Source organism: Melanostigma gelatinosum, assembly GCF_949748355.1.
Source record: "Melanostigma gelatinosum genome assembly, chromosome: 19".
Lineage (NCBI taxonomy): Eukaryota > Metazoa > Chordata > Actinopteri > Perciformes > Zoarcidae > Melanostigma > Melanostigma gelatinosum.
The window spans coordinates 10853519-10874733 of record NC_136652.1 but is presented as its reverse complement, the minus strand read 5'-3'; the positions used below and the strand labels follow the sequence as shown (position 1 = coordinate 10874733).

General features: G+C 41.1%; 2 protein-coding genes across 2 annotated transcripts in view; one reads left to right on the top strand and one right to left on the bottom strand.

Moving 5' to 3' along the window:
- The window catches only part of ptprk (protein tyrosine phosphatase receptor type K), a 301307-nt gene that overhangs the window by 156618 nt on the left and 123474 nt on the right, over positions 1 to 21215 (bottom strand). The gene's annotated exons all lie outside the window — the stretch shown is intronic.
- Positions 158 to 16437, top strand: dlgap2b (discs, large homolog-associated protein 2b; the record flags this gene model as incomplete). The annotated part of the gene is made up of 5 exons (XM_079291338.1): positions 158 to 1237; positions 7949 to 8166; positions 10551 to 10704; positions 11996 to 12215; positions 15626 to 16437. The coding sequence occupies 5 exons, from the start codon at positions 158 to 160 to the stop codon at positions 16435 to 16437; spliced, it is 2484 nt and encodes an 827-aa protein (XP_079147464.1).

The following is a 21215-nucleotide window of genomic DNA, read 5'->3' as shown; positions in this document are numbered from 1 at the left end:
GGACGAGAGATTTACAGAGCGCAATCAGTCTCGCTCCAACCTGCTTGTATCTTATTTCCCTCTTTCTTTCCCCTTCTCTGAAACAGACCAGACGTTTTCACCTTGGTCCCCGTCTCGAAAGTTCAATGAAGACAGACGCCTCCCTCCAGCCAGGAACATGAAGGGCTTATCGGGCAGCCGTTCCCAGCACCAGATCCCTTTACCCTATGGCTTGGACTATGACCCCCACGTCCATGACCTCCATGCTCACCATGGCTCCGAGTCCCGCCACTCATCCTACCTGCTCAGCCCCACAGAGAGCTGCCCCATGGACTTCCACCACCGCTACTCGCCACGCAGCTCCATCCACTCGGACTGCATGATGATGACCCCCGTCATGATGCCTCCAGCTGCTGTTCCTGACCACATCTCCAGCAGCACCTTTCCCAGAATGCACTACAGCTCTCAGTATTATGACTCAGCCACGCGGGACGACTGTGCCGCCATCACAGCCTCTGCCACCTCCCCAGCGGTCGCGGCCGCCGCGGCCGCCGCGGCCGCCTCCTCCCATCTCGCCGGCACCAAGAGCAACCGCCTTCCTGCTAACCTACTGGACCAGTTTGAGAAACAAATGCCGCTACACCGCGATGGCTTCCACACGCTACAGTACCAGCGCACCTCCACCACCACTGAGCAACGCAGCGAGAGCCCTGGCCGCATCAGACACCTTGTTCATTCTGTCCAGAAGCTCTTCACCAAGTCCCACTCACTGGAGGGATCGTCCAAGATGAATGGCACAAAGGGTGATATTATGGGAGGTGGAGGCGGATATCACCATCATGGCCACCACTCCACCAAACATGGTAGCAAGAGGAGCAAGAGCAAAGAACGCAAGCACCGCTCTGGCGGCTGGTGGAGCTCCGACGACAACCTGGATAGTGACAGCACCTACCGCACACCCAGTGTCATGTCGAGGCACCATGGGGAACATGTCAGCCACTGCTACCCAGATTCCATGCAGAGTCATCACTTTGGAGACCTGTCACTCAAGACCTCTAAGAGTCACAATGATGTCAAGTGCTCAACCTGTGAAAGCATGGCCATGGCGCCCGAGGGCAAATTCATGAAGAGGAGCTCCTGGTCGACACTGACAGTCAGCCAGGCCAAGGAGGCCTACAGGAAGTCATCGCTTAATCTAGAGAAACCCATGATGCACATGGACCACAAGCCTTCATCGCGAACATGTCACTACCTGCAGGTAAGTTGTCCTTTACTTGATTTATGTTTAAGAAATGGACAGAATTCAAACAAAGTTCATGTACAATAAGTGGTTCAATGTATGGCTCGACTTTGGAAATTTGAATGTATATTCCAGGCACTATATATACACACATATACAAGGACTGGTTGAAATAAACCATCACAACATCTCATTATTATTTATTAAATATTTTCCATTCTTATTTGGAAGAAATCTATGATTGAAAATGTAATTAAAAATGCTTCCACAGCTACACATGCAGGGCAGGCAAAACAAATGGTGGTGGTGGTGGGCACAAGAGGATGGTCTCCTGCTGTCCTCCCTCAGGGCTGGACCTCTATCAATTTAATTTATTACATTTTTTCATGCTAATATATGATTGGCCAAAATACGTGAAATGATGTCCTCCCTTGGGGCCGTTTCCAATCAACAACCAAAACACAATAATAGCACTGCGGTCCAAAGATTTCCACACGTCATCCTTAATTCTCTCCCACTGTATTGGGACAAGCTCGCAGTTAAGTGATTCTGTACATTATACAGTAGCAGATTAGCAAATATGTTATGAGCTACTTTTAAACACATCACTTTAAAAAACAAAAATCCATTTTAATTAGGCCTTTACGACAGAGTCCAATTTACCTGTGCAGCAGTCCGTCGCCATGTACCAGGATTCAGTCCCACGTGAGTGGAGTGCAGCAGCATGTATGGGCAACGGGCTGCAGTTTACTGACGGGCTTAGAGTGACACAATATACACACAAGGCCCATTCCCATCCAGAGCCTGCAGTGATCGTTTTTAAGAAATCTTTCAAGCCATTGTTTTACTGATTCATTTTCTGTTGCAGATAAGAAAGTAGAGATAAGTAACTCGTGTAGTAATGATAATAATTGTATTCATATAGAACTTTTCAAGCTTAAGCAGGAAGTGCTTTCCAAATTCAAAGATATGCAGAATACAATTTAAAAAGATGAATCGGAACGCCATGTAATCCCCTGATATACATTTAAACCTTGACACAAAGTAATGGTGCTATTCTTTGTTTAAAAGATCAAATATATCGCCCTCGTCCGATGCAATATGATTCTTGTCATTGTTGAATATCTATCTAAATGCATAGAAAGCTTGAACATCACCTGTCTGAAAATATAACAAACAATAATTGAGATCAATATCCACCCATCCCCATAGAGCACCTTCTGAGTAAAAAGCAGTAATTGATGTATTGATTACAAATCCTGCCAGGGAGGCCTTTCAGGTTCCACCTTTCTGTCTGTTGCTCTCCTGAGGGCAATTACAGTGTCCAGAGTGAGAAGCCAATATATTTAACCAGGATTCACTTTTGTGTCGTCACCTCGGGGAGCTATTGTCGATTAAGATGTAGGGATCGATTGATGGAATCAATGTCATGGTGGAAGAGGACACGAGGCTATACCTGAGCGAGACTTTGATGTGGAAAACACACAGGTTAGGTGTCCGAACAAAAAAGATATACTGTTAAGCCAGAGCTGATGTAGGTTGCAAACTAAACTAGAAATACATTGTGTAACACACAGTTTCCAGGCCTTCGTCTTTGCCATTCCATCTGACATATTAACAGGACAGGACGAGTTTAGCCACAGGTACTGGCTTCAAAAGACAGTCAAAAGTTTTTCAGGTAACGGCTATGTCTGATTCAATTTCTTTTCATTTTCAATTTTCAGCATTTAGCAAAGGCTCTCGTCCAGAGTGACTCACAGTCAGTGCAGCATTAGAATACCGTAAGCTTAAATTCACGTTTCAATCAGCTTCACATGAAGGTGATTTAAGATATACAAATAATGAAAACATTGTTTTCAACCACAAAAGGGGCATCATCAGACCTTAACAACATATTTAGGGGATAGCTGTGCTTTGAAACTCTGCACCTCCGAAGAACACTTCTCTATCAGTAGAAGTTGGCCTGGACACGCCATTATGAAATGGTCTACTTCTTGTAATGGGGATGAAAAGAGCTGAAGTGGTTGGCCATTATTAAAGTTTACCCCCAACTCCCCCTCAAGATGACGTATGCCTTCTACTGACATTCATCCCGCTTTAGCCCTTTTTTCACATTGTGCCAGTCCTCACGCAATCACGGAAAACGCTAAATTTGTTGGCCACACTTGCATTTGGACCCAATTTCAGAAACATTTGCAAGACTGACCTATATGCATGCACTAGGATTGAATTTTACTGACCCTAATTTTACTAATGACAGTGAACGGTGCTGCTCTTACATAAAGCTATTCGATGCATTTCTGTTCATACTTGGAGAAGGAGAAGAGGTTGAATCTTTGCCCAGTGCGTGCGCTTCGATGTGTAGTGCACCATTACGCACAGATACACAAACTGCAGTTGTTTGTGTGCCATGGGGACAGGAAGACTCTGTCAATACAGAGGCTCTCTAACTGGCATTTGACAAGCTTATGTGTCAGCGGGCAGAAACCCTGCAGCCGCCACATGGGCACATTCTGCACCGAGCGTTACACACTGAGAGCCTTATTCAGTGGAATAGGAGAGGGGGGGGGGGATCTGTACTCAGGCGGTGTGGTCATTGCTTTGTGTGCTCATCGGATTTTATCTGTTTGGTTTGTCTGGGTCCTTTAGGTCCGTGTTCACTTGTGATGAGGAGGAAAGGTCTGCATTGGGCAAGCTGTTGACATAATCTTATTTCAGTCAAGTGTCGAGTCTTCAGGCTTGCCTCCAAACCAAACAACCTCAGTTGTAGTGTAGGGTGACGCTTAGGTCAAAACAAAATGACGATTACACGAAAATATATATTATTGTGGAAATCTTAAAGATCATCATGGAACTTCAACAGACAGACACAGGAAGTCGACAGGAATTAGCCTTCCAGTAAAGAATAATACATCTGTAATAATTTACAGCTATGAATCTGAACTTTTATGATCTAAATGAGGCTCAATGTAGAGATATTGTGCAATGTGACAATGTTGATTTTACAAATAACTTAAAGAGCCTGCAATAAATCACTTTAGGTCCTAAAAACAAACATTTTTCCATTTTTGAATTTGTATTGCTTGCTTTAATAATGACATTGTTTATGGCTTACTTAGTCTCCTGTGTATGAGAAATACTTCATTTTAATGGGGTAAAGCTGAGTAAACAAAGTGTAAACATTAAATGCTTTGGCCATGGTCCAAAGGCCTTGAAGCATGTTTTGAATGTGAGAAACAGTATAATGTGTGCAGTTAAGGCAAACTGTGCACATCTTTTACAGTAGTCCATAAATCATCTAGCTTCACTCAATCATATCTTCTTGCCCTTGCTTGTCAGAAATGTAGCCAGTGCAGTGCTTTCCCTCTTAGAGTAATCATGAAATCTCTCAAATGATTGGCAGGAAACTTGAAAAGATTATCTGGGGAGGAGCTTTGTCTCCTCTTGATGTCTCTAGTAGAGTATCAACTGCAACATCCCTAAAGGTTGAGCTGGTCTCCCCCCCTATAAACAGTGGCCATTGCAATAAATGATGTATCTTGGAGCACTCTGCATTTAGACACTGGAACTGTATGCCTGATGAACCAACAGAGCATTTACCTAGCAATACATGCCACAGTTACAGGGACAGATTTGGGTTATAATCTGGACTTCTGTCAAAAGGTGTTCAACATCTTGCTTGCAGTTACAACAAGAAGGTAACCAAGCTTTCAAAACCTACGACTGACTTAAGTAGACTGAATTCAGTGTCACAAATTACATATTTCATCACTTCAACAACCAGCAACGTAACAGCACACTCTGGGAAGAAATGACAGGACTCACTTATGAACAACAAACTGTTCGGCCAGTTCTTACAGGTCAGTGTTCATTAGCGTTTGCTACACGGTCTTACGAAATGAACCCTCTGCAGTGAAAAGATGCTTCAAATTCTCAGTGTTTAGTAACTAATGATGGTGTCAAACAGCAGAAAATAGGTAATGCTAATAAGCTAGCGCGACGCGTCCATGAGTGATGGCTGCCTTGTTAACCACAGCCCCAGACGATCAATGGTCGTGCATTCGGAGGAAAATGATTCTTTTACTTTATTGCTGTCTTTAAGCTGTAATTAATTTAGTTTCCAGACAATTGCTTCATTTCATTCCACTCATGTGGGAGAGGATAAATGTATGCAGAGCAAATTAGTGTGTGTGTGATGGTTTTACTGATAGGTCTTTGAAGGAAGACAGAAGCAGGTCAGCTAATTTTCATGTTACCTTTCCAAGCTGGAAAGCACAACCTTATTTTCTTTTTAAACAGGATGGCAAACAAAGATGATAACCTAATATTGCAACATTAGCAAACCGAAGGATCGTCATTCATTTCCCTACTCTGCTGTTGTATACTTGCAACATGGCAGAGAGTCATGCTGCCCAAGAAGATTCAAAGGAGAGTTCTCGTAGCATGTGGTCTAAAATGCTTCCCAACCCTTTTCATTTTGACGACAAAAACATCCGAGTAAAATAAGCTCGATTAATGATGGTGGAAAGCAATGGGTGCTATTATTAGCAGATCTTTTCTCTCTGAATTCTCCCACTTGCCACCTCCCATGTGCCCAATGCTGTCTTGTCTTTAACCTGTCTGCCCTGCTGAAGCGGAACATCGAGTCAGAAAAGGAAAGACTGAGCGGGGGGAGAGGTGGCGGGAGCAGATAGTGACAACAGATGTGATCGAGAAACCATCAGCCGCTCTGCTCTCTGTGAGAACAGTTCAGCGACTGTGGCAGAGAAACAGCAAAGCTCTGTGATCGGGCAAAGTGAGGAAGTCGCGGAGCATTGGGGGACAGCCCTTCGCCTGAGGCTGTCGTTTCAAGAGCTAAGGCTGCCCTGTCCACTGGGACGCCCGCTACAGCTGCACCACACACACTGACACAGTTGTCGTACTTAAGTACACGACTCAATCAATATTGTGCCTGTAGTGTGTGACGCATTGCCATCGTAAATCATCATCTTCGGGAGCACAAAAACCTCACTGTGTTTGTGAGGGGCATTGATTTACATCTCATGAATAATTTGTCAATGTTAAAATCACAGTTCAGTCTCAGTCAAATCAGGTGAGCTGAAATGTAAACGGTATATTCAATATGGCAATCAAAAATCTAGATCATCTGGATACGATTTTAGATTTCTGTGACATTAAAATCGAATTAAAACTGGTTTTCAGTACATGAGCACTTGGTTATGTGTAGACGTTAGTAGCAGAACACCACACAGTGTACAGTAATTAGCTCACAATCACTTAATCACTATGTTAATCCTGATGCCATAATGTTAAGAACAGTCACACGTATGAGTGTATTTAACACAACATGCTATTTATGCTACCTTATGTCATGGCCGTGGTTACAAACCTATTTGAATGTTAATCATTTGTCGTTTTTGATCACATTCAGGTACTGCATGTCAAAAACATATGCTGCCCTCCTTTGGCTGTCATTCAAAGCTAATCTAAGCAGCGATGCTGTGCCATTAACCACAGTGTGCTGATTTATAAGTTGCAGCCGTAGCCTCAGCACTATGATTGGCAGCATTAGCTGTGCAAGCATAAAAACACACAAACTGCATCACCGCCAAACGTGGGAGGCAAATTCCATTAATCTTTTTCTACAAATCCTTGAATTAAGTATGCCCATGTTTTGATTTGCAATGTGAGCGCTATTCTCAAAGGTTGTTTTAGCCTTCCCATTCAACTGGTTTGATGATCCTGCAGAAGTAAGGTAGTCTTTGAGCTCCTCTAGAGACATGCTGATGAATCTACTTCATGTTGATTTACTTCCAAACCACAAACATGGACTCCATTAAAATGACTGAAAGGAAGGTTTGTGGATATTATTAAAGTTATATAGTTGTTCAAATGCTGACATGCTGCGAAACTGGAAAACTTGATATTGATTAAAATATATTTAAAGTTCTACGGCTTAGAAAAATACTACAACTCCTTTAGATGATGGATTCTGCCGTGGGTGTTTGTCATGTCTCAAAATATTAAGATCGAAGAAAGAGGTATTTGTTTTTAGACCACTAAAATTGCTAGCGTGTTTCACTACTGCATTACAGGAAAAAGCGATATAAATACAGTATCCTGTTACTTTGTAACATTTTACTTCCAACACTTGAGGTACAAACGAGTAGTGTATCCTGTTGACATCAGCTACTCCTTTAGTTGTCAAGTTTAGCTGAGTTGGTTTGTGCCATTTCACCAATTTCAGTGGTTCATGTTTTTCACAAGAATGACACAAAGTGCCCGTTTGTGGTTGCAGTCAGGAACTGAGCTTAGAGAAACCCATTGGATCTGATTATCATGGGTGGAGTAAGGTTGAGCATTGAGTTTAATTTGAGATCCCAGGCTCAGAGGGGAATGAAATAGAGGTGGAGCTTGAAACCAGGGATGTGAATCGGCTTACCGGTAATTTTCTGTTTAGGGAAAATCCAGCCAGAGCTTGTCTAACCACTTGTCTGATACAGTTCTCACACACTCTTTGGCTAATTGGACCCCATTGTACTTGCAAATAATATCTCTGATGTAGCGCAATCTACAAGCCTGATTTTTTTTTTTGTCTCTGAGCAGGACGACCCACTGTCACATGGCTAAACAAGTCACCACAGATACCTGCTGAAGTACTCAAGTAATATAACCTCACGATTATGAATGTGCATGTCGTATTTAATACAGGTGTGTTATCTCCCACAGGTACCCCAAGATGAGTGGGGTGGATACCCAGGTGAGAACGACGACGAGATCCCGTGTCGACGGATGCGCAGTAGCAGTTATGTCAAAGCTATGGGAGAGGTGGATGATGAGAGTGGTGACTCTGACACCAGCCCTAAGACCTCCCCACAGAAGGCCATTCGGCCTGATGCTCTCGTCCTCAAATCAGCCATGCAGAGACCCCATTTAGATTCCCAAAGGTAGGCTTGGCTGCCGAGCTTAATATGTCCGCGCCAAAGCTATGTGTTGATTTCAATTTATTCCAATTGTTTTCATGAAACCATTAAAAGGATTAATGGATGCTCGGAAGGTATGCTGAAAACTAGGCAACGCTTTAGAAATGTACCTTTTCAAATTGTACAATCATTTATGGGAATAGCTCAGGAATTTGGTGGTTGTCTTTAGGGTCACCGAAATTAACTGCTTTTTCATGAATTATTAATTATCACATGCAAGGGCATAGATTTTGTGTCTTGAGTGAATCTGAGGAGTCAGGAATTGGACTGTCAGTTCCAGTGACTGATAAAAGATAGTGGTACGACTTTAATATGAGGTCAGTAGAAATGGTTAAAGGGTTAAGCTTCACAGTGTTGCACACAAACACTCACACAATCATGGTGGTGACGCTAACATGCAGCGTGTTTAATGCAAACTACTCCACACACTTCTTTAGCTGTAGTATGTTAAGGAATAATGAACAATGTTCCGGGAATGACCAGAAACGTTTCATGCACAACTGACATGCACTTCAACTCCTCTAACTACACGCTGCTGCGTCTGTATGTAAAACATATTCAGTGTTTTTAAGGATCGGTTACAAGGGAGCGCATTCAAATAGGTTTGTCTAAAATCTAGACCAATCATTATTTCCTTCTCAACCTATACGTGAAATTTGAATTCAGATCTTCTGCCCTTTGAACCGCCGAACCCCAACTCACTGTCCAAGTAAAGCTGTTGTTTGCTGATCCTGCTGAGCTGTCCCTGAGAGATTTTGAAGAGGTTTCACATGATTTGGTGATTCCAAGTGAAGTTGCTTGGCACCAAAAAGAGAGTTTTGGTTGCCGTTCCTTACATCATTGTACGCACGCCTGGATAACTGTATCAAGCTGCTATTTTTAAGCCGGGCTGTATGACTTGTTGGCTTGTTTTATAACCACATCACCTACTTGCTCTTAAGCATTGTGGGCTAAGTATTCGATTGACAACTCTTTCATGAGAACAAGAGTAGTGCTCTGCTGTAATGCCAATTGGGTTTTTGTGTGTGTGACCTTTTTCATATGCTAGTTTCAATATTTGCTCAACATCTTACACTGGCAACGTTCCTCATCTCATCACAGTGTTGTTGACAAGTCTGTAGCAAAACTGTCACATTTACAGAATGTCAGCCTCTAGAGAGCAGGCTGAAATGTACCGGGGCTTACTGGATGAGGGAATCATTGTCCCACAGGAGGGCAGACATCAAAGTTACTGACTATTGTGTTGAGAAGTGTGGAGCACAGTTCTTATTGCCATGGAAAAATAAAATGAGATATATATATATATATATATATATATATATATATATATATATATATGTATGTCAAGAAGAGTGGGAAATATTATAGATTAATTATTAACAGGCCTTAAAAAACAGTGTCAATAATAGTAATTATTATTATAATTACAATAATGGTTATTAAATCATTATAATAATAATAAGACAGCCAGCCAGAGGATCCTTGCTGCCCTCTCCGGCCGACAGTCTCAGCTCTGTTCCACCTCTGACTGGGTTGTGGAGTTCACCTGTACTTCTTTGCCACAAGGTGAAAAGTTAAACCACTGCAGGTCAAATACTTTCAGGGGGTGTCGAGATACTCTTTAATCATTTCCTAATCATTTATCTGTGGTGAACTCATATCCCATTAAGTGCATTTGTGACCCAGATGATGCTTTTCTGTCACTTTCACATTCACACTAAGCTTGTCGCCGCGCAGCTTGTTTTTACTCGGCTTATTGGTGTCTGTGACTGGTTTTTTTTTCCAGGCAGTGGGGCTTTCAGATGTAGCCAAATTCTGTGAACCTGGGGAGGTGTCATGCATCCGTCATCCCCTATTGCCACTCAGTGCTCTGTGCTATTTGTGTTACCATCATCTCAGCTGGGTTCTGATCACTTTGGCTTTTGTCCACAAACAAATCCGCCCTCTTGTTTTCTAGCCTGGTGGAGAATGTAATAATATCTCATAATTGCAGCTTGCAGCTCTCATTATTTTTCTCATATAAGAACCAGAGACAAGCCGAACACATGCTCTCTATACTTTTGGGATGGAAGAATGTTTTCTCACAGGACACTTGAAGCTAAACTAGAAGCGAAGTCACGCAAAAATAGTTCCATGTGGATATCAGCAGTTCAGAAATGGTCACGAGTCACTCAGGTGGCTGATGTTCATTTGAGATCCTCAAACATGACCCACACCAAACAGAAGACACGCCATTCCCATTGATGCTAACCAGTAGATTTGTTCGGTACATTATTATCCAGTGATGTTCCATGTGTGGCTTTTGAATTGTGCAATCGTATCTATCCCTACCCCCTGTCCTCGTTCAGCCAGGGCTACCACTTGCAAACCACAAGAGAAATGCGACCCCACCCTAGTGTCACGCTGGACCCTGCCGCCTTTCACCCTCCGCCCTTCCGCTCTCGCAACCAGAGCTACATGCGCGCCGTCAGCACCCTCAGTCAGGCTAGCTGCGTCAGCCAGGTGAGTTTTAAACACATACATCGCACAGAGGCAACACCTGGAGACATTAATAAGAGCTTATGTTAAGTTGTTTTGCATGTGGTAGCTTTGTGCGGAGGGCTTCACGGAGACATAAAACATCCACCGGTGTCCATATTGGAGGTCCACAGCTGATTGTTTAGAAGACATAGCCATGGCTGTCTCAACAGGCATAACTAATTTGTGCTGTTTTGGACTGGAAATTGATGATTTAAAGATTTTGAAGTGTTTTGTTTGAATAAGAATCATGTTATTGTACATAATTAAGAAACTAACATATCAGTTTCACATTAGTCTGTATCCTGATTTGGCCCACGGATATCTGGAGACGACCGCTCACAAACGATGTATCCCTCTCCTGCTGTTGTGGCATGCCAGCTAACTAGCTAGCAAACAACACCAAAAGCAGCAGTTTTGTTTTTGTCAGCCGAGAGTATTTTTCTACGACTTATGTTTAGAATTAGAGACTAGGGCCAAAAGACACATTGACGTCATGTCTTACCTCACACCAACCTTTTCAGCGATCTCCCTTTTGCATACCCTGCTATGAATCTTTACAGTTGGATCAATTGTGCAAGTCTGTTTTGGACCTCCATGGTGGAACAAGACGTGGTAGCTATGAAGATTTGTGACACAGCTACAGACCCTCCATAAGGAGAAGGAGTAACAAAAGGAGGAGAGATTTTGTCCAAAAGAAGGGTTGATTAATAGGTAATCGAAGGGTAATTAATAATTAAAATGAAAAAGGTCTGAAATAATAGTGAAACATTTCTCTTCTGTAATTTAATTTTGTATGTTAAACACTTTAACATACACTTTAAACACATTTTAAGAAAAAACTATGTGGACAGAGGACAGAAGAGGACATGACAGGAGAGAACAGAATTGGATAGATAGATAGCTCCTTTTATAGCGGCATGATTTAGTTGCATGTTCTTGACAATAAGTGAATTCATCTTGTGTAAGCTAGAATAATTCAGAATGTTTGTAAGAGCTACATGAAGAATTGAGACTGCAGCGTACATCTTAGTTTTGGGGTAGGAGGTGAATGGAATGTTTTAACACAATATGAATATTTTTCTGATTGTTTCCTGTTGTCATCTGCCTTTTTTCATTTGATCTTGACATTTATTCAGTTTAAGGTCGGAATGACAGTGGCATTTCCTTACGCTAACACTCCTTCATATTTGCTGTGCAAAGGGGAAGAATCAAAGTGAGAAAGAGAAAGGACGAGGAAAAATTAAGGACTGCTATTCCTGTTTTTGTCTCTCAGGTGAGTGAGACTGAGATCAATGGCCAGTTTGAGTCAGTTTGCGAGTCCGTTTTTAGTGAAGTAGAATCCCAGGCCATGGAAGCCTTGGACCTGCCCGGTTCGTTCCGCACTCGAAGCCACAGTTACCTCCGTGCAATTCAGGCCGGTTATTCCCAAGATGACGACTGCTTGCCTTCAATGACATCCTCCACTGTCACTTCAACTCTCAGATCCACAACAGGTAAAACAATCCCCCCCCCTAAATGAGAGAGGGCTTAGACTACATATCCTCATACATCCTATACATGCGCACAAACTGGACATACCTGCATATGTACAGTGGGGAACCCTTGAGCGTCAGCGATGCCGGGCTGAATGATCACCAGTTCTTTTTTCTTTGGAAGCTTTGGTGTGCGTGTGTTTTGTTTTTGCCTCTGCATACTCCAAATGGTTGAGATGGATTTGCTTGTGTGTTACTTTGCACGATTCACGCATCATTAGCCAAGCTTCTGGTTGGTCACTTGTGGTGCTGCCAAGCTGTAGACTAATGAAGGGTGGGAGGGTCGCATAAACACTGAGATGCCTCACGGTACACAATATTACAACACAGCACAGCGACACACCATGGCATGCCTAGGAGGAGCAGGCCTTACCCCTAAGCATGTTAAACTGTGGTGTTATATATGTGTTGTGCCAAGCGTGTGAGTTACTCAGGGAGGGCTGAGGACACTAGCCTTCCGCCTGTCCTCCCCCTGCTCTGTTGCACCGATACATTAGCATATGCTTTGTACCTGATCTGGTCATTGACCTCGTAAAATAAATAAAAAAGCACAATCTTGTAACCAATTTAAGGTAAGTCAACAACCTCTATTGACTAGAACACATACTGGTTGCACAAAGGAACCATCTACTGATTCTGGTACATTCGAGTTTGAGTACTACAACCTTCAATCACTTGCAGTATTGTTGTATTGTGTTGTATGAGATGCAAGTCTCAGTCAAAATAACGAATGAATTATATGCAAAGTTTATTAGAGGACTTCCTCTAAGTTTAAGAATCACTGTCGTCATCAACTGAAAGTTTCCAATTCAACAGATTCATATTAAAAAAAAATATTTCGCCACAATTTCAATGTGACAGTGGAAACAGACTCAAAATGTTCTGAAAACTGCACATTCTGTTTATGGACTCGCATATTTACACGTCCTATGTGCTGCTTTTTTAATACAACATGCAAGAATGTCAAGGTTTTGTGCGACACAGTGCAAGCAATATAAAATTAGCACTTCAGGTTCTTTGTGCAAGCAGTCTTCGCAGTAACTCCCTCACAAAGTGCATTTGATGTTTACCTGCAAGAGTAAAGCTATGAACCCTATTGAAACATTTTTCTTTAAATATGTGCATTTTTAAATATTGTGACCTGGATTTCTATTGTTTTTGTACACTTTTCTGTCAATTAAATATTGGAGACAATTGCACTTTTACTCATTTTGTGGATTTTGTTTTCTTCTGCAATCTGGACTTTTCTTTTTTTGGAATCCTTTCATATTCAATTGGGTTTCCATCTACGATTTCTTCGATGTGACAAGTACTGAGGATAAAAGGAGTGTTCTCCAATCCCACTGTCTTATTTGCTGAACTCTATTCATTGAACTCTCTGCTCCAAACCTGTCAGCTCTATGTGGACTAAAAACAAGCAGTTGACTGTACAATATGTTTTGAAGTTGTATTTTGAAGATTGGCATGATGCATCAATTATTATATGTCAGATAAGGTTATAGCAACCCAGAGGAAGGGTTCCCTGGATGGTGATTAATTGTATACAGCACCGTCACCTCCCAGTCAAGCCACACTCTAAATTATATTTCTCCTTTGGTGTACTCTTTGCACTGTAAATAACTATTTAAGTAACTTATCCTTGGCTAAGATAAACATTGATTCCTGGAATCATGTTTTTTACGTTAGCATTCAGTTCCAGTTTATAATTGAATTGTAAGCGGCTTATGAACCAAACCCCCGTGTGAGGCTAGTGGGCCCTTGAGTGGGGAAGGGATCCCATCCTGCTCCATAGGGCAGACGAGCAGCAAACCCCTCTCCATTTGACCATCCATCTCTTGAAGGATAACCAGGTGGAATGAACAACTGGAGGCATCAGTGATGATTGTTGCAGGTATTTTAATGTCGACACACATACATATATCTATGTATATGTGTGTTTTTGCACTGCCTTCTCAATAAAAACAATAGATACATAGAGTTTACATATATATTTATATATATATAGTTGGTAGAAATATCTCATTATGTTATCCTAAGTAGCAAACACGGTTCCAAACAACTCACAAAACCTCAGACTTTTAAAGTTTCTTCTTTAAACCTTGACACCTCTGAATATTGATGACAGTGATGAATGTGATGCTGGCTTTTGTGAGTTGTTTACCATGTCTCTATTTGAAGTGTGCTTAGACCACATTGTACGTGTAAATGTATGAGAGATGTACTTCCCAAACTTTTCAGAATGTTTTCATATGGCAACCATAAAATAGCACTGAATGTTATCGCATTGCCACTGTCTCCAATCATTTGTGAGAGCAGCATGCGTCTGCTGTAAATGTGTGAACGTTACTTTTTTCTTTCCATGGAAATTTGACTTCTTTTTAAAAAAGGCCACATGTGGCAGTCTAACCCTTGGCATTGAGTCTGTCAGCTGTCTTTGACTGTGGGATTGCAGCCTCTCCCTGGTTCAGCCCCGAAGGGGGGAGAGACCCCTCCCCTCCCCGGGTTACTTACTCCACATGGTCTAATCAGCCACCTTGGACCTGATATGTTCAATAGGGTTCATATCTGCTTCTTGACCCAGTGGGTTGTGATTCTTTTACTCCCTTTGCATCTTTTCTTTTGCACAAAATGGCACAAAATAATCACTTTAGATATGTTTTGAGAAAAGGGTTCTCAGAAAATGGATTCATGATTTGATGATTGATGTATTTCATGTTTAATTCCACTCTTTGCTGTGCTGTGCAGTGAAAAGATGGAAAGAAGCCTTGAGATGACTGAGAAGGCAGTGTAAAAACATTGGGAAAAGCCTACAGTATGTGAGTTTAATGACAATAATTGTTGTCTTTAAGTTAAGGCAATAACCTATTTAAAAAAAAGGTGCTGTATATTCTGTACTGGCTCTGGCAGGAAGTAGCTCTATTACTTGGAGCTGACCCATTTTGGATTTTCCGTAAAATGCTACACCACAGAAAGTTCATCCAAATATTTTCCTGATAATAAGCAACTTCCCAAAACACAAACAATACACTTAGATATTGATCACAAATGGACAGAGAGTTTCTTTGCATTTGTCATTTTTGTGATTTTATGACACTACTCAGTTACCTCTCGCTTTTGTACTGCTCTGGTGCAGACATATTTGAACAGCACACCAGTCAATGGTGAGTGTTCATCCCCGATTTAATCGCTTAAATCTTAAAACCGAACATTGGGTCTGATCTTGTATGTCTTCGGATTTACTTGCCACTCGCATACTGTATGTTTTCCATAGATATGTGTTTATTTTCTAGTTCAGAATCCAAATCAAATCTCACTCCAGCTGTTCCTTTCACTTTGAATGTCCTTTCTATATATTCAAATTTGTCTTCCAGAGGGATATGATGTTGTGGATGGGATCTCTTTACTAAATGACGACATGATAGAGGATGATGACGGTGCTAGCTCCTCTGCCTATGTGGAGCTGGAGAGGCTGGAGAGAGAGACTGCTGCTGCTCGCAGCCACCACAGTACTAGCTCCACCGTAACAGCCATCTCCGTCCCACCGGCATCCCCGCCTTCATACAGGGTCCCCTCTGACTCACCCATAGCCTCTGAGCCGCTGGTCCCTCAGGCCCTTCAGGCCTTTAAAGAGTCTGCTAACATGGTTGCTGCCTTCAACATGCAGTGGAAGGACGAAATCTCAGCAATGCGCTATGAACTGGCGGAGCTGCGTAGAGATGTCTGCGGGGAATTGAAGACTTTCAACAGTAACTTCTTCAACTTTACTCAGTGCTACAACATGTGGACTTTCTGCCGGGAGCCTTGCAGCGACAGCACCACACAAACGGACGACAGAGTGTCCATAGGAATTCAAGCAGGCTCAAGTTGGTCCATTCGACAGACTAAAGAGGACAAGTCAGTGATGTGCCAGCCAGAGCCAGCACCCTTCAGCATTATGGATTTGATAGACCCCCCCCGAATTGAGATCATAGAGGGAACCCCCGAGAGCACGCCAGAGGGGTCAGGCAGCCCTGCCAGCCCACTTCCAATAGAGGATTTCCCATGGGAGATCAACAAAAAGCAAACGGCCCAGAAGCAGTCAGACACAGGTGGCCACACAGGTGGTCACAGGAGCGCCAGTCTAGAACTGTGGAGCAGGAAGTACACCAGTGGGCCCATGTCATATCTGTCTATGTCATTCTAATCATTCCCATTCTACGCATCCTGTAAAATGAGATGAGGAAGCCACGGTAAAAACCTGACATTTCCCAAGAAAGGCAGGGCAGAGCTGTTGTTAGATGTCCCTTTACTCTATGCAGACACAGAGTCTGTCATCTCTTGAACAGGTCACAATGTTGGTCAAGCAATCTTTGAACAAGTGTCTTGGTTAGCCATGGATTAAAAGAGGATGACTTTGTTTTACACCAGAATGAGGTGACATAAGAATGTGAGAGAGAATGTGGCTTATGCTCAGATCCTCAAGTGCCAACGAGTGCAGCATCATCATCCCTCCGCTGTCTTAAATACCCAGCCTTCAGAGGAAAAGTCAATTCAAGTAAATATGATCGGCAATCTGAGGGTCACTTAATGATAAAACTCAATAATCAGCCATTGTGAGGTGATACATAAGTGGGTCCGTTTCCTCAAATAAATAGCTCATGTTCATTCCAGTTTCTCTTCCTGTAGAAACATTCTCTTAAGCACCTGAGTATACTGAAAAAATACTGTGAATAACTTTATAAACCCTAGTTTTCTAATGAATACATTAAAGATGAATACATTATTTATGAATATATTGATATATAATTTACTTTTTAGTTATTCTAATCAAAGCATTCCTTTTTCATTGCTTTCCGTCGTCCATTGTGTAGCCAGGTCCAGTTAAAAATGGGAATTTTGAAAATTTCCAATTTGCAAAAGTTTTCTCAATGGAGAACTGGTGAACCACACCGAATAAAGAAGTAACTGTAATAATTTGATAATAAATTTAAAAAAAATGAGAGTGCTGACAGCAACTTATTCTAACATTTGTGAAAGCCTAATCCTGGAATACTGATGGATGACACTGTGTGGACGTAGTCCCTGGCTAAAATTGTTTACGATGAATCAATTGTGACCGACTAGACTAAGTCTAACAGCACGTGGAGAGGAAACAGTGAGGGAGATTGCCAGTGATCGAGAAGTGTGAATGTATTGGCTTCAGTTCATTCTTGCACAAACTGCATTCATTTTCAAACATGTGTATATGTATATAAATGTACCATTTTGTAAATAGAGAAACTTATATTCAATACTTGTACTGTTGCAGTTATTAACACCCATTTCTGCCAGCGTTGAGAGGGGTTCAAACAGTAATTGTGGTTCTAAACCAAACAGCACTTTCTCCAGTCTTCAAGGTCTGTCTTCATTTATTTCATCATACTCGTCATCTGGCTGTTTGTGCACCTTAAAAGGGAAGTTGGTAGTTCACACCAGTGTTTCGACTATTGTTTTTCTTGCAGTGGGGACTGGAGGTTCTTAAATGTTTGGTACCGATCTGTTCATTTTTAGTCGAGATGAAAAGGAGAATTAGTGTTTTGGAAAATGATGTGAAGAGATTTGGACTAAATTCTACCATATTCACCTTTTTTAAATGCCACGTTTCTCTAGTAACGGTGCAATTTTTCATGCTGGGGTGGTTCATCACTGCTGAAAGATAACAGAGAAACATTGGTCCCTATAAGTAGACAATCAGAGCCACTGAGGGCCTCTACCTCTCCGACATGTTCCCAGAGGTGCAGTATAGTACCGCTGAATGTACGAACACCGCCTCACTAGTGAAGGCTTAGCTGGGCTCCTGTCAAACCATAATGACAGGGAGCCCTCAAGCATCTGCTGTATTTGGCCAACTGCTCATTTTGTCTGTTATTCATAGTATAATAGTTGCTCATGAGCCACTGGCATTCCCCTCAACCACTCATCTAGTCCACTGTCCCATTGCACCAACACGGCGTACCAAAGTTACTGTAATACTGAGGCCAACAACAAACATCTCCAAGCTCGACAGCACTTATCTCTGGACGATCACTGCAGCACAGGACCATGGGAAGCCTGTATGTATCAGACCCCTGACTGAAATGTGAACCCTTCAGAAGGACCTTTAATGAAGGAGAGGCATCATCTCTCACTTTATAAAGAGAGTGGATCTTCTTCCCCCTTTGCACGGCCAAACGACAATACTTGCAGAAAAAGTGGCATTTTGAAAAAGATGATATTCATGCGAAAGGTTGTACTCGAGGTAAGATCGGAATTAAAGCGGAAGCCACGGAAGAAAGAGAGGCAGACATTTATTTATTAATGTCGTTATTGTAGTAGCGCCGCCCCGCACACACGTTGCAGGAACTCATTAAACCTGAGCTTAAATGCCTACATAACTGATTAATTTGCCTTGATAATCTAATACATGTGTTACAGAGCAACACTATGTTTAGGCATGTTTTGCTCGGAACGGGGAACTTGAGGTTTTGGTACAACGAATAATAGGTAAGGAATAAGTTCCAATGCATTATTGCCATTCGCCATCATTTGCAATACAGAATAAGAATTTAAAAAAAAGATTATAATCTATTTATTGTTGTTATAAACCCAAACAAACTCAATTTTGAGTTTTTCATCATTGACCGGCCAAAGGTTCGGTTAGTATAAATCATAAATGATTTTAGGGAAAGGCATATAACTGTGAGAACATTTAGCAGATCACCATTTGAATAGAATATATATAAAGTATATATGAATTTTTTTTTAGGAAAGGCTTGTATTCATTTTTTTTTGTTTTTTGAGGATCGCAGTGGCATTCCTTACTTACATCTGTTCCCATTGTTTGGGGAATGCAAACTTATTTAAAAGGTGCTGAAGACTGGTAAACCATGATGTCACCAATTTACATCCATTCATTCTATGCAAGTCTTTGTTCTTTGTTGTAATTTTACATCATCTAAATATTTGCGGTTATTGATATTAGGTATTTATTTATGTTAAGCCTCCATTCGAGTCATCAATGCCGGGAATGGAATGATGTTTACAGAAAATATCGGTGGCTCTCTTTTATTTTCTTTCAAAGAATATTCATTTAATTTTATTATTTCTGCATAAGCTAGGGGGGCCACACTTAAGGTTGTTTTGGTGTTTCCTGGCAGACAGTTGTTTCATTTAATTTTTTCCCATTTTAGCTTATATGTAAACTAGCATCAAAGAGTTTGTTGGTGAGATTCTTGAGATTCCTGCATTGTGGTAGCATCCGTGTGCTTTCATCATACACAAAAGAAAAACAATCATAAGTGTTTCATTGTCAATTAATTTACTGACAACTGTACAGCAACATTAGAAAACAAAGCCTATGATAAAATAATTGGAAATGCTGTACAAATGCTTAAAATGTTTCTAAATTTATATCTAATTGAACAGCAAACTGGCGATTGATTGATCCCAGGGAACTCACCCATGCTTTAAAAAAAGATTAACCCAGTGTGTTATTACCATTTCATCATTCAGCCCAAAGATTTACCCTTCCCTTAAAACAAGTTGAAATGTAGCAAAATACAGATATTGAAGTATTATTTTAAAAAGATATACCTAAAAGATGTACATTTAACAAAGACTGAAGAGGAAATAGACAATTATTTTCGAACCATGCAACCATATTTTCTGGAATGAAATATATAATTATTTGTCAGAAAGAAATCTGAATTGTCTCCCTTATATGTGACAGTATGTAGTCAATTGCCCCATGAGTTTTTGTTTACATTTTGTTGTCATCCAGAGATCTGATGCAACAACTGTGCCGACTCTGACGTCCAGCTATTAGGACAAAGGTTTTTTGGATGGAATCTGATCTCACCTGCACCTGTAACACTGCTTGAATATAAATCCTTTTCTACCCCTATGTTCTCTTCCTGCATTTATTCAAGGTTTCTTGGAGGAAACATGCTACTATGTTTCGCATCAATCATGTTGCAATTTTCAGGGATCTCAGACTGAATTGTTCAGTGAATCAGACTTTGTCAAAATCATGAGGCACCTTTTGAAAACCATAGCTTAGCCTACATTTGTTAGCTTATGCTCATTTTGTTAAAAAGAATGAAACCAGTATGTGATGCTTTTGCTCTTCTTCTTTTTTTTTTTGCTTAATGTGGTGTTTCTTGTGAATTTTCATTTCCAACTTTTATTGGCCTTATGTATTTTTCATATATTGATATAAAACGATGGATTAAAATGTTTATGATGTTTATGTTTATGGCAATTTAAATGGCAAAATGGGGGTCATAGCTTTACAATGGCATCAAAAGATGAAAATGACTCATCGCATCAATAATATCCTTTGTGTCCATAGGGAGGACGACACGCTTTAACACACCGCAAATACACCGCATGGGCCAGGCACAGTGTCTTTTACTTTGACCCTCTTAATATGCATTGCTTTTCGACTAAGCTATCACCTTTTTGTTTGTTTGTTTCATTTTTCTTTTTTTTCCCCCATTTTAGGCGTCCGTAGCTTAGCTGGGGGGCGTAGAGAGTACGGTAGGTCTGGTAGGGAACCGCTTTATTCTCTTTTTTTATATATGTTGTTAATACACTTTTTCATACATTTTGTCTGACTCATCAACATTTTTCACAAAAAAATAAGATCTATCATTACTTGAAAATGCTGTCATACTCACTAAGTATGTATAATTTATTTAAATGTTTTCATCCGTTTCCACATTGAATTCAGTGGAATTTTCAAGAAAACCAGAACATCTGTTGACTACTGTCCCACATGTTGGCCTTGTGTTAGCACACTGGCATTTATTGTACAATGTCGACTGCGTTTAAACAGTGAGACACAAGAATAACTGTTCCGTTTAAAATCTCTTCTGCACAACTGGTAGCCTATGTACTTTAACTGAGACGTGCATGAAGCATTTTACAAAATCCATGGAAATATTTAGTTGGTTTGTTTTTATT